At 37.3% G+C, this 27,404-nt stretch overlaps 1 protein-coding gene across 1 annotated transcript in view; it reads left to right on the top strand.

Moving 5' to 3' along the window:
- The window catches only part of LOC133142337 (AT-rich interactive domain-containing protein 3A-like), a 47,967-nt gene extending 28,881 nt beyond the window's left edge, over window positions 1–19,086 (top strand). The window contains exons 3-8 of the mRNA XM_061263501.1: window positions 2,879–2,951; window positions 12,002–12,185; window positions 12,892–13,136; window positions 13,918–14,166; window positions 15,132–15,221; window positions 16,097–19,086. Of these exons, the coding sequence (XP_061119485.1) occupies window positions 2,879–2,951; window positions 12,002–12,185; window positions 12,892–13,136; window positions 13,918–14,166; window positions 15,132–15,221; window positions 16,097–16,284 (1,029 nt within the window). The 3' untranslated portion in view covers window positions 16,285–19,086. The remainder of the gene's footprint in view (window positions 1–2,878; window positions 2,952–12,001; window positions 12,186–12,891; window positions 13,137–13,917; window positions 14,167–15,131; window positions 15,222–16,096) is intronic.
- The last annotated feature ends 8,318 nt before the right edge of the window (window positions 19,087–27,404 follow it).

Genomic DNA, 27,404 nt, shown 5'->3' with positions numbered 1-27,404 from the left:
AGAGTTGAATTAGAATGGTGCGACATCCAGTGAGCAGCAGTTCTGTTGGCAGAAAAGCATTGTTAATGAGAGAGGTCAGAGGAGAAGGGCCAGACTGGTCGAAGCTGACAGAAAGGTGACAGTAATGCAAATAACCACGCATTACTATCAAATTCAACTTAGCTAACTTTAGGCATATACCTAGCCACAGAGGCAGCCAACCTCTATGCTATGATCTTCTCCCATATAACATACTGGTCACAAGCACGCATGACAACACCAAAACCAATTGAGTTCCTTTACAAACTGACACTAAAAACACTTCACAGAAAGGCTAATAGCTATCACCATTGGCATATAGTACAAAAGTACTATTAATTTAATTTTGTTAGTTTTAAACATTTTGCAGATGCTTGCCTCATCTTTAGGGTCTTACATGAGCCTGCACCTTTTGCTCAGTACTGTATGTATATATGCATATGCTATATATCTGCATATGTTTTGGACATCTTTCTTGAATCCAGCATTCAGAAGCTGTTTAATGTATGCATGCCTGAGGCTCCAGATATGGGTAAAGGAGGGGGTGAAGTTTTATGTTATGGGAGCATTCAGAAGCCTGATATTCAAATTGTTCAGATTAAAGGAATTAGAGCAATACACCTGGAGGTAGTTACTTCTTAGGGGCTGTCAATTTATACATATACTGTATCTTCTTTTGGCTTTGTGTCTCTTATCTGTAATATGTACACCACCGATATTATCAAATTCTGAATGATATGATAATTTCCTTGATTGGTGTACTGTATAATGGAACCCTGCAGTGAATCTTCCACTAATTAAGTTAATATTTAATTCCTTTAGTGGTCGGTGAGGTGTAAGGTATTGCTACATGTGAGTAAAAACAAGACTCCTAATTACTTTTCAACCGGCGGCTGTGTGATGGTTATTGGGTCAACTCAGATATCAGTGTTGCTTTACTTCTTGTCTTTGCTTTCTGTGTGGTACACTACACTCACCAGATATTGAAAATAATCATCTCAAGGGCTCTCACATAATTACCCTGAGGATTAATCCTGAGCTTGGAGCTAAACTGGAATCACACCGGAAGTTTGGCAAAACTATTCCAGTGGTAATGCTCAGCAATGAGCTGCTATTTTTTGGCCTTTGGCCCCATATTGTAATCACAATAGCACCAGGGACAGGGGATGAAGAAAAACTGTCCACATATGGTGTTCTGTATTGCTGTATGAATTACAAATATTGTCTCGTTTGTGTCTATTTCGGCCATTTTGCTTGAATTTCAGTTGAAATACAAACCTTAAGTAATAATAATAATGATAATAATAATAAGTTATTCTAAAAATAATAAAAAATATAGAAATAATAAAAATATATTATATCAAATTGGTGGGCATGGCAATGTCTTTTTGTGTGAAATTATTTAATGACAAAAGAGTTTGCTCCTCAGGATTTTAATTGAACATTTAAATGAATTTAATTAAATTGAAATTCATTGTCACAAATCTTTTATTTGCAACATATTTGTTGCAAAATGACAATATTGTAGTGGTCATATTCTCTGTACTGAAAAGGATAAATGGCTGTGAAGAATATTTTGTTCTGTTTAACTACAAATATATTGAGTACATCTGATTGGTACATCTGAATTAATGTTTTAGTTCCACAGTCCAAACCCGCCAAAAAAAATCAATCAAATCAATTTTTCTGGTATTTCACTAGATTGAGATGGCCCCAGCTGTTACATCATGGTATCTATAATCATACATGGGCACTGTAGTTAAACACTTCAGCTATTACATACATTGCATTTCAAAAAGCTAATGTTCCTCACAAACCTCTGCAGGCAGCCCTCTGTTTCCCTAGAATTGAAGACTTCTGGTTCTGTGAGATTGGCTGCAGCTAATACACTCCTAAATGATCGGTTATTATCTCTGGGGCCTCCTTTCCTGGGCCCTGCATTTCCAAAGGTCATCGCCCTGTTCTTCCTGTATTGATCAGGCGATCCGTTAACATGGTCAGGGACTCATTGGAAGTGAACATTGAGTAACATGTATTCACTGGGCGGGCGGTGTTTCTGCCAGCAGCCACTCCTTAAAGAAAGCCTCAGACGCCACAGAGACGTCTCTATCAGCACAGGGATCATAAATGATATGCCACTGAAGAGTCTGCTGCATATCTGGGAAGAAGTCGCTTTTGGCCGCATCTAGTATAGAAGTTGGAAGTGATTGTCAAAAGCCAGTGTTATTTTTTTACAGCTTTCTCTGTACCTTGACACACCATGAATTTATATGTTATTGCAACCAGCTGTTATTACTTTTTCACTTTTTAAGTCTTCTGCTGCTGTAGCCTATCCACTTTGATGCGTTGTGTGTTCAGAGATGCTCTTCCTCATACTGCTGTTGTAATGTGTGGTTATTTGTGTTACTGTCACCTTCCGGTCAACTCCGACTAGTCTGGCCCTTCTCCTCTGACCTCTCTCACTAACAATGTATTTCTACCTAAAGTGATCACTGAGTGTACTTATATACTGTATATGAATCAATCATAGTATTCTTTACCTGTTTTTTCTATGAGGGAATAGTAAAGTATATTTTCTAGATCTAATTTCATTCCGTCTCCAGTGCAGTGTCTTGATGAGTTCCAGCGGGGATCTCTTCACATTCACATTGTTAACTGTGGGACCTTCCAGCCCTTGATTTGCCTGTATGACACCCCAGTGTATCCTCTGGATTACATTTATTTGAAATTGCTGTCAGGATGGGAAAGCTCCTCAGGCAATATCGTCACTGTAATTTACCATTTTAAGTGTAATTATATTCTAATGCTAGCCAAAGAGCCTAACAGCCTAAAACAGATGCATGTGTGTATTTTCTTTCAGTTGTATGAGCTGGATGATGATGAAAAGCGAAAGGAGTTTCTGGATGGTCTCTTCAGCTTCATGCAGAAAAGAGGTGAGTATCCCCCTTTCTGAGATTAATTCATTAGTAATATCTATGGGTTGGTCAATAACGCAGGTGTGAATCATCATTAACAGGACTTGAGATGTTACAGGCCATGCCAATTGTCTCAATGTGTTGTGTCTTGCTGTCAACTATATGGAACTCAATTGTGGTAGATTTATCTCTTTCTGTCTCATTTGTGTCTCTTTTTCCGGACACCAAATATGACAAGAAAAGTAATCTGCTTTATACTTGTATTCTCATAGAGTCTGAAATTGATTTAAAATAAATAAAGAAGCACCCCTCCCTGTCCAATAACTCCTAAACTAGTATTTGTTTGTATGAACATACACATCATGGATTTGCAATTGTTTGTCAGGGAATTCATGCTTTCTGGGAAGCATTAGCGACTGAAGTGTGTAAATGTTTATGATGGTTATTGATTAAATCTGGGCAGCATAGTATTCAGATTCTCTGTGGGAGGGAGGTCCTGATGCTAGAAACCAGAGGCACCTGGGAGTAACTGCCTGGCAATAATGTCTGTGAAGAAAATGAATCTAATGTTATCAGAAGGAAAACATGACATTACAACATAACAGTAACATTACATTACAACATAACAGTAAATCCAGGCAAATAATAATTTCCAGGAGGACTTTTTCACATGTTAAATATTGTAGCTACACCACAACATTACATTATCACTGCCTTTCTGACATCTCGGAATGACGGGCATCACTAACCACTAGCAGATTCAGCACCTCCAACAATGGGTGAATGAGGTCTTTGTTTTGGAGTTGCGTCTATGCTTCCTGCAGAAACTCTACTCTGGCCTACCTAATGAGTGCAGTGTGATACTGCAATGCATCTCCCAGTGCTACCGCAACAACGGTTCTGCCCTTTGCTTTATGATTGCCCAGAGGTTCTGAGAAAACAGCTGTGGAGGGCAGACTTTGCTGCGAAGGGGAAACCAACATCCTGGAATTGTGTTGCCCTGAGAAAGCATGATTAATGTCCGGCTTTATTGAGCATTGGACTGGATAATTTATACGTTCTCCCACAGAACATTGCCTTGTGTGATGCTTCATTGAGGGAAATATAGCGGACTGTATAATATGAGGAAGCTTACCACCAGCTGGTAATAAGCAAAACAATGATGGTGCTATTTTCAGAGCACTCACTTCAAGATTCGCTACAGGTTTATTTGCATATGTCATGAATTCAATCACAAGACTATGTGAGCTTGGGCTTGTTCTAATCCTTATTTGATGGAAATTTTCCATGCCAATACTGCCTAGATCTGTTTTCAGTTTGATATGTGGACATATATATTTTCTGTCCAATGACATTTGTAAATTGTCGTCATTCCTATCTGGATCAGCTATTTTATTCTCCGCTCTTAAAGGATGTGCTGACCCAGTCAAGTCACCACTGTATGTGGAGAAAAAAGGTGTTACTTGTGTTTATGTTGTATCACTTTTCTGTTATGAACACAGGATCAATTGAACCTTAATCTAGTTGTGCAGAAATACTGAAAGAACAGCTGTTCAGTGGTGATGTTTCAAAGAACATGTCATTGGAATTCCATCAGCCTTTGCTTGTAGCTACATGTAGCTCATGTCTGAAACCTTTGTTTCACATCAGCATTTTGTCCAAAACAGCACACTTCAAAGGTTGTAAACAAATGCCTAATTTACTACCCCTTATATACGTACATTGCCTTATATGTCCATTTTCCCAACTATATGTTTCACACCTACTCATCTGAGGGGTATGTCCTGTTAGCTTTCTTCCTGGGTATAAAGTAAGCCCAAAAGATTAGGGAGTGATCAGGCAAATAATTGCATTGTAAATTGAAAAATGCCATTTGAAACACACTGAAGGGGATTTCCATGTAATGATTGTTACTTCAGTGAAGGCACCCACTCTGCTCTCCTGTTTAGGAATGCCACAACACCAACCCTGACCCCTACACCTTGTCCCAGATCCAGTATCTATTTTATGCTCTGAAGAACTGATCAGAACATCTGGAATTTTGTAAAACAAAGACTATAAGGGGGAACAGTAATATATACTTATCTATCTCTCAAAAAAATCATTTGTTACCTTCTGGGTAACACAGGCTGGAGATTCAAGCCAAACACATCCAGTGACATCACTGGACGTGTTTGTTTTTCCTAAATAAGTTTTGCCCCATATTTAGGAAAACGGCTGCACTGATGGTCATTTTATAAATGCCTACACACATAATTTAAGCATTTAATCCAAATAACCTCAACTGAAGTATGAATGTTTTGTATCGCATAAAATACCAAAATCAATACAATCTCACCTCATTCTCTAATGCTGATAAAAGTACCTTTTGAAGTGTGTTTCACTTTCTCTCAAAAAGCAGTTAGATTGTCCAAGGACTGAAACCCCCAGCTGTCATTTCATCATTGGTCTGAAATTGGGCAACGTTTCCCATAGGTCACATTTATATGAATCTATATTCATCTTTTATCAGTCAGAGATGAAAGGCCAATTATCAGAGATACCATATTATACCATATAAGTGAGGCATTGAAGGGACTTTGTGGAAATTCCATGTATAACAGTTTGTTCCAGAAAGAAATTGTTGGATTAGTCAGACAGCAATAAAGTCAGTATTTGAAAGTATATCATTGAAAATATTTTTGTTTCGATTTATGTCTTAAATCTTGTGTATTTATTTTTGTTTCTCACCTGACTGGAAGGTCAATAATTACTGATGCTCAATAACATGCAAGGACTGGAAACATAAATCCTTAAAAAAGAATAGGCATAGGATTATTCTGCCTGTGATGATGACATGCAGGCATGTGAATGGTGTGTAATCTACAATGCATGCCTCTACATTGTATCTAACATTGCAGCATGGACAGCTGGGATCATAGCTGGGAGCACACAGCATTTCACCAGTGATCCACATGTCATGTCCTGGTTTTTTTTATTTTGCTGTCATCAGATCTATATTTGCACGACTGCCTGACCTATACATTTCACAAAGCTCAAGAAGAGATTATTATGGTACAGTACTATTTTGTCAAATATTTGACGAAATCCAAAATCCAAATTTTGCTATTGTTTGCTGTCATTTCATAACCAAATGGAATGGTACTGATCAACTAATATGAATTGTTCCTGTAAGTGAAGTATTCAAAAACCTATAACCAGCTCTTAAATATTGTTGCACATTATTGGCCCCAAGATCACTAAATAAAAAGTATCTGAGCAGGTGGTTTATTCAAAAGATATGTTTTCATATTATAGAATGCTCGAGGTCTGTTGTATTTGAGTTTTAGAATTTTTGGTTAAGCATTGAAAACCATTCACTATGAAGACAACCTATAACAGAAGTTACCCCAACATTTACTTGAGTCAAATGTATATAAAAATCAAGTCCTTAAAGACAGCTCCCACTATGTGCAGCTTGAAATTGAATTTGTGCCTTCCAACTCTCCTGTCCCCATAGGCTCGGCCCAGTCAACAGGTCACTGACCTGTAATGTGTCCTCCTGCCCTGAAGCCATTAATCATAAGCTGCCAAATAGCAATCGCTTGTCACTGGGCCCTCTGAGTATTGCCAAGGTAGTATCTTCTTTCAAATCCAGGGGCTATCAGCTTCACAGCAAAAAACAGAAAATGTATTTTCTCAAAATGTGCGCTATAACAATATTTAAATTGTTCAATGAGTAAAATGTAGAAGTTCTTTTTTTAAAATGCACATAAACTTGACATTTCATGTAAGAGTAAGATTAGCATGTCCACTGCATCATGAGGACTATTTTCTGGGGAAATTAGTATTGTAAGCCTGAATGTTGAAAACAAAACACGTATGTGGCCTTTTTCAGTGATGTGATGATGATGCAGTGTGATCTCAGTCCTCGTGTGTGCCTGTGGTTTGCTAAAAAAGGACTGGTCTCTCGTAATGTTCTGATCCTATATATCAAACCGGACAATAGGAGTGTAGGGACTATTGTGGTGTGATAAATATCCAGGTTGATAAATTGTTTCCTCAAAGCTGGTAGTTGGCTAGGCATTGATCCTTGCCCAGAGGGCATCAGCCCTTTTCCCTGAATAAGTGAACTTTTTTGTTTCCTTATAATTGCTTCGAATACCAATTAACAGAATAAAAATCCTGCTTTTTAAAGCATGGATTGCCAGTCAGACTTTGGTGAAAAAATCATCCCCCAGCCGAGATGTATTCTAACTCTAAGGCAGTTTGTGCTAAGTTGTTTGTAGTGAATTTAAAGTGTCGATCCATATTTTTTTCATATCGAAAATAATGTTTTTGATACCTTCCCAGGATGGCGTTTTTGTAACAACATTGATTTAATGTGCTTGCATTTTAAATTCTTCCTCTATATGCTGTTTTTCCCTGGTCATTCCTGTCTAGCATTCAAATGTGATGATGCACTCACAGGGTCCTGAATGAGCAATGCTGAAGAGCAAACACCTAAAATACAAAACTCATCTTTAAAATTATGCTTTAAATGGATATTTTGCTCAATATTACTGTGCAGAACATTGTTAGTTGTCTGTTGTCAGTCTTATTTCTCCAAATATATTTTAAAAAGCACCCGTTCGTTTGAAATGGAACTCTGTTATTTGGAGTGTTAAAACAAACTTATGTGCCCCCCAGTCACCAAAGATTCTGCCACATCCACCAAAACTGAGAAATGAAGGATAGACACTTTCCACTGGACCCTTGTTGTGAAAAGGACACTGACATTACCTTATTTTATGTCGTTTGTGGATTTCCAAAATGCAGAGAAGGTGAGGTCCACGGTTGTTTTGCCACCCACAGGTTACAAAATAAAGAACTATTTTCGCAGAGCAATGGCATCTTAAAATAGGTTATGCAGGTAGAACCACAAATTTTAACACTTTCAAATGGTATATTCTATTACCATACTGATTGAAAACTGCACTGTGAAAAATGGAATTCATGCACATCGGCCCAGCCCTGGGTGAGAATTAAGGGGTTGAGCAAGGGCCCTTTTTCTACCCAAGAGTTTTTCTCTCGGCCTGTTTCAAACCCATGTTTCCCCTGGGAGGGAATGTGTCCCCAGCCTTCCTGTATTTAATCAGCAGGGAGGCGAACCAGTTTCTCCAGACCTGTTGCTCTCAGCTAATGAGCACTGCTATAGCAAACTGAAGCTGGCTGTTTGTTGCTCTATTTGATTCAATGAATTTACAGAGTCAAAGGTGATCTCTGGGGCCCCCGATATAATGTTCATTTGTGGTTTGAATAGTTGTATGTCTAAAAAGGAAGCAATCCTGGTTATCTCTAACCAGAGTCTGAAGTCAGGCTTACCCTGGTCATGCAGGCCCATTGTGTTGAGCTCCAATTAAACTTAAACTCTCATGCAGCAGGTGGGAGGTACAGATTGCTGATGCTTATTTCCTTTTAATTCACAATTGCTCATTGTCATAATGATACATGGTCTCACAGATCTTTTCCGCTGACAAAAAGTTGTACCATCTTTTTCTCTGTGTATCCCTTTCAGAGAATCTTGAGGGAGACATATATCACTTTGGCTATTGAAAAAGCATAAATCTTGTTTTAAGAAGCATGGCCAGTTTTAGATTAAACTACACAAAGGTTTTCTGGAGCAGTTTTTATTTATGGGCCCAAGACTTTAAGTATGGTTACCCTTTCATCTGATAAACAACAGTTTTAAAGATTTTCTTCTAGCTTTTCTGTCATTATAATAAGATTCATTATTGATCCAGTTTGTCACAGGAACATCTAGTTTTCTTTGGCATTGAATTAGAATTAATCTAATTAAGCATAAGGCCTTACATAAATGGTATACTGTGTAGATAATACAAATGTTAGTTAGATGGCAGTATACTGAAATGTGCCACATTTTAAAACCATCATTGAAAAAGCCTAGAATCCATGTTGTCATCCAACTCATAAGAATATTAGGTGACACTTTACAATAAGGGTACATCAATTGCCATTATATAGGAATTGATGTACAAATACATTAATTAAACATTACATTTCCATTAGTTCATGTATTTGTTAATTAAAATAAATAATGTATTAGTTATGTGAATATTTATTAATATTACATTAGCAAACCATAGAATAAACTTATAGTGAACTTAAAATAAAATAAAATTTCCCAATATGAACTGCCTTTAATTAATGTAGCTGTTAACATGCAGAAATACGTACTCAAAGCTGCAGCTTAACTTTCCAGTAGTTAGTTAACAACTGTATTAATTCATCCCAATTCATGTAACCTTATTATAAAGTGTTACTGAATATTTATTCAGTAAGACAAAATGGTTAGAGATGAACTATTCAGAATTGTTCATGTAAGTAGCTAAGAACCTGTCCTGTTGTTACAGTAAAGTGAATAATAAAAAGATAATAACCTGCAAAATGCAACGTATTGTAATATTTCCCGAGAGCCTTTTGCGTTCTTATGGTTATTATTATGTATACAATGTGTATCAATATCTCATCAGGGTCTCGTTTAATTAAAAGGGTCCTGTCGAGATAAGACGACGCATGATTGTCCATGGTGCACACACTTTCTCCTCTCGACATTACCGTTAAGATCTCTTGCTTCTTGAAGACCTCTATCTGTCTTCATAATATAATAAATGTCAGTTCAGCATTAATTAATGCCAGTTCATTCATCCTAAATGGTTAAAAAGTTGCAATACATTCTGCTGTCCATAACAAAGAAAGCAGATGTCTAAGGAAGACAGATTATGCAATCTAATCTATCTAATCTTCAGAATAGTATCTTCAAAACCAGCTTTTCAAATGGGAAAAATGCAAGTTATATTGAAGTGATGTCTGTAGATAAATTGGGGTCGTAGGTCATTTGTCAAGTATAATTATTTCTTCTTTTCTTTTTCTTTGGCTCTGTACTCCAGCATGTTTAATTTCAAATAAAACAATGAATCTGAGCCCTTTTAATAATTCATTCATTTTTCTTATCACTTTTGGAGAAATTGGGGAAAGCTACAGTATCAACTCTGCAACTAAAACTAAATATATACTGCCACATGTACATATAGCTTGACATTTAAAATAGTTCCAAGGCTTTTGTGTTCATGCATGTGACAGAATAAAATATAATGTGCCTGAGGGCATCCATCTAATGGGTCTGGTCTCTGCTCAGAAAAACATGTCTGGGCAGTCCATTGACACACACATTGCTTGTTTTCTTTTGCAGCAGGAGAAGAAATGCCTCTTTGCTAGTTTATATCCAGCAATTCATATTCCTGCAGCCTCCATTAAGTACAATACAGGCTCCTTTGAGGAAAACTGATGGTTCATCTCTTTCTTCTTAAAATAGCTTTTAGTATCTATTTCATACTTCAGAATTCATGTTTTAATCAAAAACATTGGTACAAAAAAAATGCCGTAACGTAAAGTGTCTTTCTTGGAAAAAAATAGTGTACCAATGGAAATGAATAGCCTTCTGTATTCTGTATTTACTTCTGCAGGACTAGAAATTGTAGCTAGTTACAGGCAGACTGTGAACAGAACAAGAAAGGAAATGGGGAAAAAAGAAAGATCTCAAGATAAATGTAGCAGTCTTCACCTACACACTAATTATCTCAGCAGCTTAATTAAAACTAACCTTTAAAGTCCCCTGGACATTCAGCTTCTTCTCAATACCTCCTGACATATAGACAGCTTAGGAGAAGTAGTTTAACAGAAATGGCTGTGGGTTGTTTTGGTGTCTCATCTTGAAATATAACACCTGCATTGTGTTCAAGGACAGTGGGAATGCATCTTTTATTTTAACACATCTCTCATTGCAATAATTACAAGGCTTAATTGATGTGTTTTTACCACCTAAGGCAATATTTCTGCTTCCATCTTTCTTCCAATAAAATCTGCTTCCCTGTTGTTTGCACTGTATTTCCCTGGTTATTGATTGCTATTATGGTAAATTCGATGTGCACAATAGCACTCTATCAGCAAAAGGCAGGTTAATTATCTCAGGGTCAGCTTTTCTTTCATCCACATGGAAGACTTGGACCCCTCACATTATAGCTCACAATAAGGAAAAAATGAGAAAATATCTTATTTTTGTGTTGTGCTAATTAATGGCAATGCAGGAGCTGGATAATTAATTTCTCTTACCCTGGTGAATACCTTTCAAAAAGCCTTGACTACAGCTGCTTTTCATTATGAAATGAAAATATAAAAAATATGACTGTAACAGTTTGAGCACTTAAGTATATTGAAGTTTGGCCAAATGTTTGTGAGTGTGGGTGTGTTTGGGGTGGGGGGCTTACAAAACAATCTCAGATACTAACCAGATCAAGCAATACAACTCAAGCTTTGACTTTTCTTTTAAAGGAACTCTTAGCGGTTTAGCACATCGATGCAGTGAAGGCTCAGTGGCTTCAGTCAAGAGTGTGTTTCATTTTCTCCACAAACAACAGAAAACCTGTAAACATTAAGCTCAACCTAAATTTGTTATTGGCCTCCGCAAGGATTTCCAATGGACCTTACCCAGAGGAGCGATGTAGTTCAATATAACCTGTTAAACCAGGCAGTCTTTCTTAGTCTCTGTCAGAGCAGGTTATTTATCAGGTTACATTATCAGGAACTTATCATATATATGTTCTGTTTTGGGTGGTTATCTGGAATGCTTTGTGTTGTAATTACTTTTAGCATCATGAAAGCCTATGGAAAACAAAGTTGAAGTGGCTTTTGTTTTTCAATCATTTCAAATGTAAACATAACAGCATTATGACACATTTTAAATATTTTTAAGTCATATATTAATTGCAAATCACTTGCAATCTGTTGCTTTTGAAAAATAAAATCACAAAATGTAGATGACAAAAACAGGACTGTCTTCCCTGGCACCTTAAATGGAGAAAAGAGATTTTCTATTTAAGTTCTGAAATTGACATTTCCCATTTTTGAAAGAGTGGAGCTTTTAGACATTTTACTTAGTGGAGATTAATTGGCCTTATAACCAGCGGAGAAGCCTGTCGATGGCCTGGAGTTAATGGCATTGATTGTGGATATTGTGTTTGTTTCTGCAGGGACTCCAGTGAATCGGATTCCTATCATGGCCAAGCAGGTGTTGGATCTCTACACTCTGTACAAGCTCGTGACAGAAAAAGGCGGCTTAGTAGAGGTCATCAATAAGAAGATATGGCGCGAGATCACCAAGGGTCTAAACCTCCCTACCTCTATCACAAGTGCAGCTTTCACTCTCCGAACACAGTGAGTAACAGCTCTGACAAGTCGGAGAGGGAGATAGAGTGTACCTTCAAATTTAGGCCTGAACCAAGTGCATTAAAAAAAACTATTTGTGTCTCTTTTTCAAACAGAAGTAAATATTTTGAAATAGGTTTTTACATATATTTTGAATGACAGATGAAAAAAAGGTTTTTGTGGGGCATTTTGTGCACTATACTACCTTCAAGAAAAAAATATTTTGTCGTAAAACTTTCTTGTGTTTCAAAGAAAACTGAATAGTGCTCCATATTGTGAAATGATGCAACATTCATTCACTGAATAATAAGAATCTGACATATTAATAATATTCTAACATTTATTGGGTGGCATGACACTGGTTAGTACCATCATTATATCCCAGAAATGGACCCAGTATATAACCAGAATAATATAGATATGGGTGTTGTTAGGGATGCTATGCTAGCCTGAACACAATGAAGCACATAACATAGTCACTCCCCAAGACTAATATAATATTTATTCTTATTAATATTATGTAATATTATTTCATTCCATCGTCCTCAAATAAGTTATTTCTTTAAGTGCAAATATAGGCAATGTAACTTTGCCAATAGATATCTAGCCAATGCAACTGCTGCAGCATAAAAATATATGAATAAACATTATTATAAAAAAAAAAACAATAACCAAGAAACAACATTTGTCACAATTTCTTATTATCACTTCTCAGGTATATGAAGTACCTCTACCCCTACGAATGTGAGAAACAAGCACTGAGTTCCCCAGGAGAGCTTCAAGCAGCCATTGACAGTAACCGGCGGGAGGGGCGCAGGCAGAGTTATGGCTCATCCCTGTTCAGCTACTCTCCTATGGGGACCCCCAGCCTCCTCTCCTCCCCAAAGATCCACATGCCCCACTGCAGCATGGCTGCACCCAATGGCAGCCACGTCTCCCAGGCCTTCTGCATTAAGAAAGGTCAGGAGAGAGCATGTGTTTGCTGTTTGAGATGAAGGCAAGGAAATAACAGAGGAGCACTGACTTTGACTAGGGCCCTAGAGAACCATGAACCAGTGATGTTCTAACCGTCTGTATCTTCTGTAAAAATAATAATCATCTGGCAGAATAAGACCATAAATACAAGATTGAATGCTTATAAGTAGTGCATGTCCCTTGTATTAACCCATTCATGTTCATCTGTACAATGTCTTGTTTGGGAAATTCAAAACAGCACATTTCAACAACATCATTTCCAAAGGTTTTTAAGCCACCCTAAAATTGATAAGAAACCATACAGTCTGTGTTGAGCTGTTTTCACAATGGCAGAGATCCTGGTTCTGAGAGGAAACATCTTGCAGGACTTCCTCAAGTCCTCAGCACATTTTTCCGTAGCTTAGCTTGACACAGAGGATAAGAACCATTGAAATGGGCTTGTCTGGAAAAAGAAAATCTTATGCATCTGCGTGTTTGTTTTTGCAGATCTCCGTGTAGGATGTGTTTAATCAAATATGAGGATAAAAAATGTGTGGGGGGTAGATAGCTGATGGGAAGTGACATCATCAGTTCCCTGCATGTCAGCCCTGTTCTGGTTTGTGGTGTTTAATCTGAGCAAAGCTATTATCAGGTGTTATGTATAATGTTGGAAAGGCTTTACTCACACAGAGACACAGAACAGCAGAAATAAAATCAGCACCCACAGTGAGCAGGCCTGTGAAAGAGAGTGGTGCGGTAACAGTTCTGTCGTTGCGCATGTCTACAGAGGAGCCCTCTCTCCCAGGCCGGCTGGCCGTCCCCCTGCCCCTGCCAGGGCACCATACGCAGGCCGCTGCTGCTGCACAGGCCGCAGCCCTGGAGCAGCTGCGGGAGAAGCTGGAGTCTGCCGAGCCCCCGGAGAAGAAGCGGATGCTGATGGCCGAAGAGCAGCAGAGAATCATGCAGCATGCGTTCCAGCAGAACCTTTTTGCCATGGCAACCCAGCTGCCAATGAACATCAAGCTCAGCAACAGAGGTGAGGGCCGAACCAGGTGGAAGAAATAATGCTGTTCATTTGTTCTCACTGAAGTGTTGCACAAACCAGGATGCAGATATGCTAGGAGTACATTATCATAAGTTTGTTTGAAAAAATGTGACTTTTAAATACTGTGGGTTGAAGTTATATGGTATATATATATATATATATGTATATATATATATATATGTATATATATATATATATATATATATGTATATATATATATATATATATATATATATATATATATATATATATATATATATAAATAACAGCAGAATGTTTAGCTGCCTCCTGGAATGGTTTTCTTACCACAGTTAGCAGTTGCAGTAAATTAGCAACATTTAACTTCTAAAATAAAAGCTCAACTGTGGATGTTTGAGTTGGCAGCACAAGGCAAGCATTATTTCTTCGGTGTGAATTTGCTCAGTTTTGTTCAAGAATGGCATTACAAATATTGAAATTAATATCAACAGACACCAAATCCACCAATGTCATAATATCTTCATAGATATATACTGTACATAGATAGAAATGAGCACTGTAATTCAACATGACCACATCTTATATTCGTGGTATTGTGAAAATTTGCTAATTAAAGAATAGAGCAGACATTTAACCCTGGCGAAAATTGCACTCATAATTTGAATTTTCTCTGTAATAAGTGAGTCCAGCAACATTAAAAAATGTATGGTGTTTGTATTGAAAGGGTATATTGAACTAATCAGGAATACCATCAAAGTACGTACATGCGCTGCATATGGAGCTATATAGTAGCCTACACACAGTATAGTGATAGCTATAATAAAGTGAAATTGATTTATACTCTTTGAAAAAGTGCTGTAAAAGTCCTGCCACTCAGAGGTTATGACTGTTACTGGTGTTGATCTCCTCTTGCTTCTTGTGTTCCTTTTAAGAAATGTTCATATTGAGTTTTTCTCTCTTCGGCTTCTTTCTGACAGATGACAGACAAGACACTGCATTGAACCTGTCTACCAACTGCATTAGCAGCATCAACATGTCAATAGAAATAAATGGAGTTGTCTACACAGGTAAATAGAGGGCCACTTGCTGATGTAATTGCAGGCAGGAAATTCAATAAGTTATAGCAGCGCTCCTGTGCTTAGCCCTCCTCACAATTTGATGTATTTGCAATAAAATCTATTGTAATGAAGTGCCAGTCCAATAGAGTTAAAAAACTAAAATATCTCCAAAATGGGCTTGTTGATCTCAGGTCGATGGGACTTATTGTCTTACGGGCTGAGAGAAGGACCACTTTTTAGCAGAAGATGGTGCCTGCGTGCTTGAGCTTGGTGCTTTATTACCTTTTGATGGGTAATTAATGCAGTCTCATTGGCCTTTGGAAACATTGAGTACAACCTCCAGATTAGAGTTGTCTCAAAAACTTTATGAAGTGCTAGTACCTCACAATGCTAAAACTTGCTGTACGCAAGACTCTACTGCGTCTATTTCATTTGTTTTCATTGTTAAGACCAAATTTATTGTAGAAATGAAGGATATTGTCTGCCTAGGAGGCGACCTTAGCTCAGGGGGTAAGAGCGATTGCCGGTTCGATCCCCTGCCTGGAGTGAGTAGAAGGGTCCCTGAGTGAGACACCTAACTCAATAGCTATAAATGCAGTCCATTTACAATTCAGAGAAAGGCAATTTACCAGGACTCAAGGTTTTACTTTGTTTCCTGCAGACCTTTTTCATTTTTACAAAGGATCAGACCATTTATTACATTATTTAATTATAAAAGAAACTGTGAATTAAATTTTCACTATTCACATTGAAAATGATCATGGAGTAATGCTATCATTAGTGCAACTGTGCAGTTTTATGGAATGTAGCAAACAAAAATGAATATCAGCAGACTTTTGGAAAGTGGATGAAACTGACATTTTTGCTTCTGTTTTTTAATTGAGGGGTCCTCTTTGCCCGGAAGCAAGCCATTCCAGTCATGCCAGGAAGCAAAGGGATCAGCCTCAGCAGCTCCCAGGGAAAGGCCAGCCTGGGGCTGCCAGCACACATCCCGCCTTCCTCTTCCTCCTCTTCGTTCTGCTCTGCCTCATCCTCGGCCCATGGACATGCCTCCTGCAGCTCCTCTCCCTGAGCCCTGGCCTTCGTCTCCAATGAAAACACTGAATGCTCAGTGCTCTGTGAATAAGAGAGAATAAGACTTGGTGGTGAGGGGGAATTTTCTTTCTGCTTTTTTAGACAAGTGTAAAAATAAAGGTCATTTATAAAGGGCAGCCGCATTTGGGGGATATAAAATTAATACTTTTTGAACAAAAGTTGTTTTAGTTAATCAGCTTTCTTCCCCCGAGTCCTCAAAAACCTGGTAAGAAAATGCTGATAATCAGATGATGGGATTGACTACTCTTAGCTTCTGCAAAAGCTGTGATTGACATGGTTTATTATTTTTATTGAATATAACTGTAAGTATGGGTGTAAGTTTGATTCAATGCGCAGTATGGTTCCGATTTCTGCTTGCATTGTGTTTTGATACAGACAGAGGTGGGTACTCCCAGCTCATACCAAAGACATGATCAAACAAAAGCATCAATTAACAAGTCATGTTGGCTTGCTCAGAATGAACACAAGGATATTTTCCGGTCAGCATTAACACAACCATTACAAATCATAATCAGCAACAGCACTACATTCTATAAATTATTCCAGACATCGCTTTTTTGCTTAAATATTACAAGGCCTCATTTAGAAGGTGGAGAAACCTTGACTGGGTGAATCTGACTTTAGTTCTTAAGACATGACCATTGTAAAAGCACTACTGCAAAGCTTGGCAAGCCTTTCAGTATGATAGTGTCAGCCACCACAGCAACACAGCAACACCAACTGTGGTGAAAAGTGTACTTACTTCCACAATTTTACCCCAGGGCTGAGTCCATACTGCCTGTCATACATCTGAAAGGCTTTGCTCTTAACAGAAAGAAGAACATCAACAGGAAATTTAGAATATCTTATTTTTCACGTATCAAGGAAGAAATATTGTAAGTCATAAAGATAGCACATAGATGAACTATACATCTCGATCACAAGCAGGCATTTGCACTGCATCAAGCTTGGGGAAAGACCAGTCAAGGTGACATAAATGATACATTACAATGGTACATTACAAAGAAGATGCAGGTGTTAGCAATTGTTATGTAGTGGATTTATACTGAACTGAATTCATTTTTATGCACTTGTATGTAAGACTTTGGAGGTTCTCTTTGTTCCTTTTTATTTTAATATGAAAAGGGTTAAGAGAGGGTTAGTATTTAGACTTTTTCCAATTGATTCTATTTAACATATGAATTTAATTATGCATTTATTTTGTAACTATTCTTGAATTTGCAACCAAGAAATTAGCCACTGAGACATTTTTAATTTAAACCAATTTCAACAAGTCTTTGGATGCAGATACCTTACTTATCTATGCTCCAAAAAGTAGAAGATTTACATATACCTCCTTTTTTATTTCTAATTATGGTTTCTAATATTTTCGATTGTAACACCACTTGAAAAACGTATTTTTCCAACAGATCACTGGATTTTTCTTTCTTCTCATTTTGTATTGTTATACCAAAGAAGGGAATATTCTATGAAAGCACATCTACCTCATTTGTTAGAGACTGTGCCAATAAACATGATACTAATCTTAATTTCAAGTTAATATTTGTAGGTCCACATGTACTATTTGCAGGAACAATGTGTATTAAATCAGCCGGACTGTGAGACAAGAGGCAGGATGTTTGTATGAGTGTATTGTCGGTTATGAAAAGAACAGAAAGATTCTATTTTTCTGTACAAATGATACTATGTTGAGGTATTTGAATGACAAGGTCATATTTAATAGTTGAATAGCTTTCTATTACATGTACAGAAAAGATAATGTTGAAATAATAATGAAATGTCATATCACAAAGATCAATTGAATGAAACATTTTCTGGACTGTTCTTTTTTGAAGGTGGTTGTTTCTTTATGTATTAATCTCTTAAATACATGAAATCTAGTTCACATAAAGTGCTTGCTAAAATGTAAAGAGTGGCAGGTCCCAGTAAAGGAAATACTGTGTTTAAGTCCAGGACATGAGTTGTGTCATTTTATCACATTTAGAGTAACTGGGAAATGACACATTGGGAGAGGCTTGGTGTGGCATTGTACCTGAGAATGAATCATCCTTTCCAGACATGCCTTTGTGCTGCTGACCTTCAGTGATCTAAAGACCAGACATTCTGTGCATTCATGTTATCACTGTTTGTTAGGAGTACGTGGTAAATTACCAAAGGATAGTTTAAATATATTTATATATATATATATGAGGACAAAAGTGGAGATGATACGCACATTTTTGGACGTATTGTTTTAACTGCTTTTGATGTACATATCAGACATGTATTAGCTGTTTTCTCAGCACAGGCACAGTTTATGCATACTGTACAGATAGGACTGTTCCCCTCACTTCAGTCAGCACTGGGCCAATGTGAAAAGAGCGGATTGGCAATAACTGGATTACAAGATTTTAAAAAACGGCATTGCTGACTGTGAAAATGAAAGTGCAGTAACCAAAGATCGCCAAGTCACCGATAACACGTACATTTATAAAAGAAAAAAGAAAACAGCACATCAGAAAATAAATATATTCATAAATGTGTCAATAGTATGTGGCTTACTTTGCTCAAAGTTTTTATCTATGCTATGCTGGTATATGATGGCTTTACATGCTGTATATGAAGCTTACATGTATTTTCTTTTTGTTAAATTTGGATAAATCCAGTGCATTATCAGATAGCTGGATTGTGGTGCTCAGGGGTTAAAATTTAAACACAAAATGACACAAAAGAGGATTTTATTTTGTTTTTGCCATTTCACTTGTAGCTCATGTAGAAATAAAATGCTGCTTTTAACAGATTTTTTGTCATTTGATCATTATCAACAATCTACCAATATGTCATGTGCATTTTAAGGATACATTTCCTCTATGAAAGAAAACCCCCACTAGTGTGCTTGGCCAATAGTTATTTATTGATAGCTGAAATGGCACACATAGTGTCCATCATCCTGGTCCAAGCTGTACTTTGGTGGTCAGTACCTGACATATGTGGCTAGCATGCTCTTCCCAGGCGTGCCAAATCCACCAGGTGTTCACAGGAGGCTCCCACCCTAAAGAGCCCAAATGGAGAACCAGGCGCTGGTACACCAGACAGGAGAACCCAGTCTTCTCTCATCGACCTGGGCCAGCAGGACCTGGCAATAGCCTTTACTTTGGTGTAAGCTTGTGATGTAATAAAACTCACCCAGGCCCTAAATCAACTCATTGCTCGACACATTGTAAATGCCAATGTGTTCTTACTTGAATTAAGTAGTTAAGTAGCCTCAAACCATCACGCTGTTGCCAGATATTGCAGATACTACAAGAATTGTTTCTCCTGATAAATCCTCTTGTTGAAAAAATATTCTGGAGAAACAATTAGTGTAGTACCTACTGCATATCAGATGGCAGAACAGTGGCTTGAGGCTCATTTGATGACTTAAAACCATTTAGCCAACAAATGTTGTCCATACAGTATCGGCATAACTTCAGCTGAATCTAGCCCTACCCCACAATTCCTATAGAGATCCATTCAAATGTAAAGAGTTGTAGGACAATCAAAATAAGATAGCTAGACTCTGGTGATGTAGATAGGTCACAGACTTCAGGAAGTCATGACATGCAAAGGATATGCACCCAAATACGAAACATGACTCTTTTATTTGACATTATGTTAAATTGTCTCAAACATTGAAATGGGGGACTACATATAAAAAGTGCTGTAATTACTGCATGGTGAACACGAAATGTATAAAAATACCCTTTAATAAAAGTATGAAAGAGTTTAAGTTCATACTGTGCTTCAATGGCTGTACATAAAAAATATATAACATGATCACATAAATCTCCAGATGGCAAAATGTTTAGAAAGACGTGTAGGAAATTATGCAAAATAGGCCAATTAGTACAAGCAAAAGAAAAAGCCATCTTCAGAGGACAAAGGTCAGACTCTCATTTGCCAACATAGGCTATTAAACTAACGAAGCCAAAGTGTGCAGGATTAAGTGGCAGGAAAGGAGAAGAAATATGTAAATGAGTGGCTGAGATCCTGATGTAATTAGGCACAGCATGAGATAAGCACACGTCCATGGTCTTTGTGGGATTTACAGGTAATAGAGTCATTATTCGGCACAAAGGGTGTTAGATTACACTTCTGAATAAACAAAAACAAATTAAGAGTAGTCTTCCAATAATGGGTTATCTTGTCAGTGACTGACAGAAATCCATGCCATATAACATTGTGTTAATTTTATGCACCACTGACAACCGCACTCTCGATCAATATGACTGCTATAAAAAAGCATGAAGTTTGGAATTCCCTTTTCTTACAGTACGTGCATTTACTTTTGCAATAGAAATGTACTTTTCTACATTTCACTTTTTGGCTTACAGGAAATTGGTCTTTATTTATCTACCAACAGAAATCAACAGAGAGAGAGCTACCTTCCCTATCTGTTTGCTTGACGGCCATTGATTTAGCACTGACCTTTCACCTGTATCCTGGAATTCCTGGCCACAATCACCTCACAGTTGTCAAGGAGGATTTGTGCAGCTGATCTGAAAGACTGGATCTTTTTATGTCAATACTAATTAACCACTTCAGTGCTGAGCTGCAAAGTCACTCTCTTCATTTATTTGAATAAAATTCTTTACAAATTAAATGGTTCATTATATTAAATGTGTCACGCATGTCTCCCTCTAGTCATTTCATTAATTTACATTGTAAGAGACACACTGGCCACAGTGTATGTCTGTATAGGGTCATAAGCTCTGTATTTGCTGCTCAGAGCTTACTGGTGGATTAGAACCCACCTTTAAATTCATCACCATAAGAAGATTAATTAAATGAACCACATATTCTTCTCTGCCAAAACCTATACTACAAAGGACATTCAATAAAAATGTGCATATGTTTTTGTCCTCCAAGACACCTGTATGTGAAAAATAAACCTGCGAGTCTCAGGACGATATGAGAAGTTAACAGTTTGGTGGGGTCCTGAGTAGGTTACAAGAACACCAATAATAATCATACATAAATACATCTGAGGTCACTGAGGGGTAAGACCAGCAAGCTACTGGTTAAGAAGGAGTACTGGGGCACACTGATAGAATAACCGGCCATGCCTGTTTATAGAACATGCTGCTTGCAGCCCTGCAAGATTATATTGTTGAATTCAAAATTAAACTAAAGGGAGTACGGTGCTGTTTGGCCAAAAAAAGAGTTAAATACTGGTTTATACACTCAGTGAGCACTTTATTAGGTATTTATGAGACCTGTTGGTCTTCTGCTGATGTAGTTTAGGTTTGATGTGTTGTGTGTTCAGAGATGCTCTTCTGCATACCACTGTTGTAATGTGTGGTTATTTGCACTACTGTCTCCTTCCTGTCAGCTTTGACCAGTCTGGCCCTTCTCCACTGACCTCTCTCATTCACATACACTGTTGTGCATGAAAACCCTAGGAGATCAGCAGTTTCTGAAATATTCAAACTACTTTGTCTGGCACCAACCATCATTCCACAGTCAAAGTCACTCAGATCACATTTCTTCCCCATTCTGACATTTGGTCTGAAAAAAAACTGATCATCTTGATCATGTCTACATGCTTTTATGCGTTTAGTGGCAGAGTGTCTATAAATCGGATGGTGAAAGTGGATCAGATGAGTTCATGCTTCAACTGGAGATTCTTGTATAGGTGTGGATGGTACCTTACTGACATACTTGACTTGAAACATCAAATTAGATAGATCCATCATAACATTTATATAGCACTTTTCCAGACACTCAAAGTGCTTGCAGTGAAGAGGAGGAAACTCGCCTCAACCACCACCAATGTGTAACACCTGTTTGATGCAACCAACTGGGTGATGCACAACTGCACAACTGCACCAGAACATACATCACACCCAGGCTGAGGTGCAGAGGGAGAGAACAATGTTTTTGCCAATTTAATCAGGGGATGATTCGGTGGTAGGTTGAATTTAGTCAGGACACCAGTGAACCGCCTACACTTGCAGAGAGTGCCATGGAATCTTTAATGACCATACACATTTTTAATGCTTCATTTTGGGTGAATGCCCACAGAGATTAAAATTCCTTCTAGTTTTCTTCCTGAGTTATTAACACGATTGCACTATAATTTCAGTTTGCTTTATTATTTTTGTTTGTAAAGGTGAACAGGACATAAAAGCATTCTGTGAATTTGTGTATACATATAGAACTATATTTTTTCCAAAGACAATGCAACATATTTCTACAGAATTAATTTTACAAATGAACATTCATAAAAGAACAACTACAAGTTGATGTTGCTTGCTAAATTCATTTAAAATCGAAAGGCTTTTTGCATCTATGGCTGGACCATTCTTAATGCTCTGATGTTTTCCTGTCGTCCGTTCAGGCTTTCAACATTATTGAATGCTTTTTCGAAAACCATTATCACTATTATGTAATACTTTGTCATTCGATAGCTGAGATCTATGTTTGAATGAACTAATCCTGGCCCGAAATGTCTGTTACTATAGCTTATCAACTCATGCCTCTTGGGAAAGTATGTTTTGCATTTATATTTAGAAATGTGATAGTACTAGATGATGTAGCAATTGATTTAAAATCAATTGCAGCTTCACATTTCCTTGCATTAAGTTTGATGAAACTGTCAATAGGATGGGGACATTACTTACCGTCTTTTCAACTAAAATTCTGTATAGAGGTGCAACTGGTATGGCATTTTAAAATATGCATATTCTGAATATTGGTTTACAATTGTATGCTAATTGTTCTATTAAATGATGGTTACATGTCCATAGTGTACAGATGTTTATTCCCTTTCATGCTATTCCCTATCCTGTGAGCATACACAATTTAAAGCATACACAATGCTTTATTTAATTTACAGTATTTAGTGTAGTAAATGCATTGCATTAATTATTGCGTAAATGCATTGCTAGGTCATTTCAGTACCAAACTAATGTAAAACATGGCACGCTTCTTATACAGCGTTTCCTACCCTTTCCAACAAGGTATAATGTGTTATATTCAGGCGACAGACAGTTTAGGAATATTCCTGTGTTCACATTGCAGAATGAGGATACAGATGTGCATAATTACAGGATTTGGACTTGCTATAGATGTAAACCTGTAATTGCACTGGCTAACAGGGTTAACGGAAAAGCGGAAAGAATTAAAGGACATCCAAAAAAAGATACATTGTAAGAATACATTGTAGTTAAAACCTATTCAACCACAAATTTTATTGCCATTAGCTGATGGTACTCATCTGATGCACTATGCTCTAGAATAGTAAACAATGATATAAGTTAACAGGAAAATAATTTCTTTTATTTTGCACATTACAATATTATTAGTATTCATTTTAAAATCTCACAAGAAACCATGTAGGATAATTCCTGTCATCTATTGAGAAAAGAATGGATTGGCAATGGACATAAAGACACACATTGTAAAGACAACCTCAGAGGAGCTCACATGCATCTGTTTACCAAGCTGCCCTATCCACTGTACAGCTCACACTCCCTGCTTTATGGGAAAAGTGGCAGGAGATTGATTTCTGCAATAATTGGGGTCTCACCTCTGTCAAGCACTGCCAATAAGATCCAATAACAGTAAAAGCATCAGGTGTGTGTTCCAAGGGCTGAGCGTGGACAGCAGAGGCCCAGTAATTAAGGAGTATAAGTGCTGTGAGCTGGGTATAGTTTCTGAAATTGTAGAGATCAACAGGGAGTCAGGTTTCAGAGCATCTAAGAGAGTAGTTGGTTAATGAGAAGGTGCAACCATACATTGATTTGGCTTGGTAGTGTGCTTGGCAAATATACGCTCAAAACTTTTATCCTGGATAACATACAAAATTAATATATATGCAAATCTACAAAATACACTTGCAATGTCTAAGAATATACATACTACACCAAGCCTATACACAGAGCCTCACCATATATTTCAACTAATTTTGTGAACAGAAAATCAAGTTGTGCATAGTTTTTATGCAAAAGACAGACACTGGAATCAATCCTGATTACTTTTCGTCTTTGCTGGTCCAGCCATGTTCTTTTATTTTGGCCCTCCAATTTCCTTGTTCCTGTTTCGTGACCATGCCTCAGAGATGTGGTCAATAGATTAAAGATTAAAATGAAATTTACTTCATTCAAATGTCATAGTTGTTCTACTGTAACAAACAATATAGGTTAACCCTATGATAACCAGATCTTTATCATTCCCAAATGTCTAGTGTATTTGTATCAATATCATAATATGTGTTTCTCTGGAGATACAGAACTATAATTATAAATTATAATTAAGAAGTGCTGCGCATTCTGTTACAAAATAATTTTGCAGACTTACTGCTCTGTATGAGGTCATAGAAAAATGGTGTGGATATGCTCTTTGAAAGAAATGGCTCAGAATGGCTGTAACTCAATCTACCTTTGATAGCTTAAGCAGATATGATAGCTTTTCAGACCAAGAACCTGTAATTCTCAAAAAGGTATTATTGTTTGTGAAGTTGTCGCCTGACCTGACAGGCTCAGGGTACAGTGATGGAGCCTATTGCCTCCTGTCCACCTTACCCACATTAAGAGAGCCCCTCCCCCAGTGGCGATAAAATGAGGAACATTGGTCTTCGGAGTGGAGTTTTACTTTTTATTGGAGGAAAAACTTTCCCTTGTTGATTAAATTGCTTTTGTCCAGGAAATTCCAAAGGTTTTCCACTATTGTTTGTAACATTTCCAGTGCATTTTACTGAGATTTTGTGTTTTACTCTTGACTGCTCAGAGAAAAAAGCTAAACATGCTTTCTGTATATACTGTATCAATATTTTACTGTTTTCTGTCTCTTGACCAGCACTAAAATTGCGAGGATTTACATTACAAATTAATATCCCAGGCACCTTAGCAAAACATATACTTTCATCACACTAGAGATTATCAGCAATGGCAATATTAGTCATATTCAGTGCTGCACAGAGCCAATTTACTAGAATATACCTTTCTATTTGCATGTATTGGTTTCACATGGGGTAGATCATGTATGACTCCTTTGAAATGAAACCTGATCAAAGGCCTCACTGAGATTGTTCAGCTGTATGTTTGCAGACTCACATCATAACTGTAGACACAGCAGATCATGTTCAGATTAGCCTTTGCTCCATGGAACTTAAGCTTTGAGCACTGGGACCAGAGCCTTGTTTTCAGTAATAATGGAGCACTGGTTGAATCTGCCATGGATACTCACAGAAGGATGAATTAGTTCAAGAGTATGCTAATGAGGCCATAGGTTAGATTTAAAGGAAAGGGCTGAGTTTGATGACAGTAATAACATGTGTACAAGGGAGTAGGTGGAGAAGGATATTTATTATACTATTGTCAGTAAGGAGATACTTGTGAAGCATGAATGCCATTAAAATGTTTATTGCTCTTCAAATAAACCTTACAATTATTGTAATGTTTGTAGTATAATTTCCAGATTGGGAAAAGTCAGTATGACACCTTCTGGACCAAAAAACAGTTCAAGGTTTTTTTTTTCAAAGGCTGTCAGTGGTGCATATTTTGGCTTTTAAGTCATTATTATCAAAACTAGAAATCTGTTTTTGTATCATGTCATTTTCAAAAACTCTTCATAATTATTTGCTCAATTATTCAGCAAATTGAATTATTGAAAACTCTGGCCAAAAATCATGGCTAGTCTCTCATCAAAATTGCTGAACCAATTTGTTTCCTGCTAAATTGCACTCAATATTATAGTAAATAATAAATAAATAAGAATGTATTTGTTTCTTTACAATTCAAAAGGGCATTTCATGTTTACATTTGATGAAGATTTCGGCTCTGAATGAATGAACAAACAAACAATTTAAAAAATTTTTTCCAATTGATCAGTCATTAGCAAAAGGAAATGAAGGAAAGAAGATTGTATGAAATGATTGTAAAGCAAAATGCTGTCAAAACACTTTGTGACTGATATTTCCTATATTAAATTACCCCTTTAAAAATTCAGGCTCACAGTGTTCAAATAAGTTTTTCTCAGCTGGGGAAAACAGTAGTTTCTGAGATATTCAAACCACCCTGTCTGGCATTAACAATCATTCCACGGACAAAATCACTTCGATCATATTTCTTCCGCATTCTGACATTTGGTCTGAAAAACAGCCGAACCACTTGACCATGTCTGCATGTTTTTATGCATTTAGTTGCTTTCACATGATTGGCTGATTAAACAAGCCGGTGTACAGGTGTACCTAATAAAGTGCTCAGTGATAGTATATACTGATATATGATACTGATAGATGCTATATATGCAGTATAAGCAGTTCAATCTAAGCAAAAGAAAGCTAGGTTCTTTTGGTACTTTTTATAATATAATTTCCCAGTTACTTTTGAAAGGTTACAGCACACTCTTGTGGTAATCCTTAAAGTTTGCCTGTGTTCCTGCCCTCGGCCACACAACTTGTCGTGGTTATGCACAGTGAACGTACCTCAGCAGAGTTGCTCATCCTCCCTGCATAGAGTGAGTCACAAGGATTCTTTTCTAAAATGCATATGAAGTGCTTCTGAAAGCAGAGCAGAAAATGAAGTCTTAGTGTAAGACGAAGTTCTATTTTCAATGAACCATCTCAAAATACATGACTTCTGACTAGATCAGACATGCTTGCATGAGGGTGCCATTTCCCTTGACATGCTTCCTGCAGTGCCCTCAAAAAATTGATTTTCAAGCTGTAACTTCACCAAAAGAGCCACATTCAGAATGTAACTTTGCTTCCCTCATCAAAACTGAATTACTTTCCCTTGTTTGGTCATTTTGATGTTGACTCACCTGCATAGACCTATCAAATCCAAATGGTCCAGGCAACCCTGGCATCGTCGGAAAATAGCCTACTAGCCAGTCAGTTCTTTTGCTCAGTTACGCCAATAAAACTGTCCTGTGGTTACGCCGAAGTGGCCAAAACCAAGCTATTTCTTGAATTATTTCTTGAAGCTATTCCTGAGAAATGGCGTCACTAGTGCCAAGGAGGTTAACTCCAGTATCTGATTTGTTTGTTGTAAAGTCAATGGACCACAGAGTAATACTTTGCGGACGAATCAGGAGCAGACTGCATCACTGCTGAGTCACTCTCTCTCACACATT

This window comes from Conger conger, chromosome 12, assembly GCF_963514075.1.
Source record: "Conger conger chromosome 12, fConCon1.1, whole genome shotgun sequence".
Classification (NCBI taxonomy): Eukaryota; Metazoa; Chordata; class Actinopteri; order Anguilliformes; family Congridae; genus Conger; species Conger conger.
The sequence above is the reverse complement of the archived record's forward strand: the minus strand, read 5'-3'. Positions and strand labels throughout refer to the sequence as shown.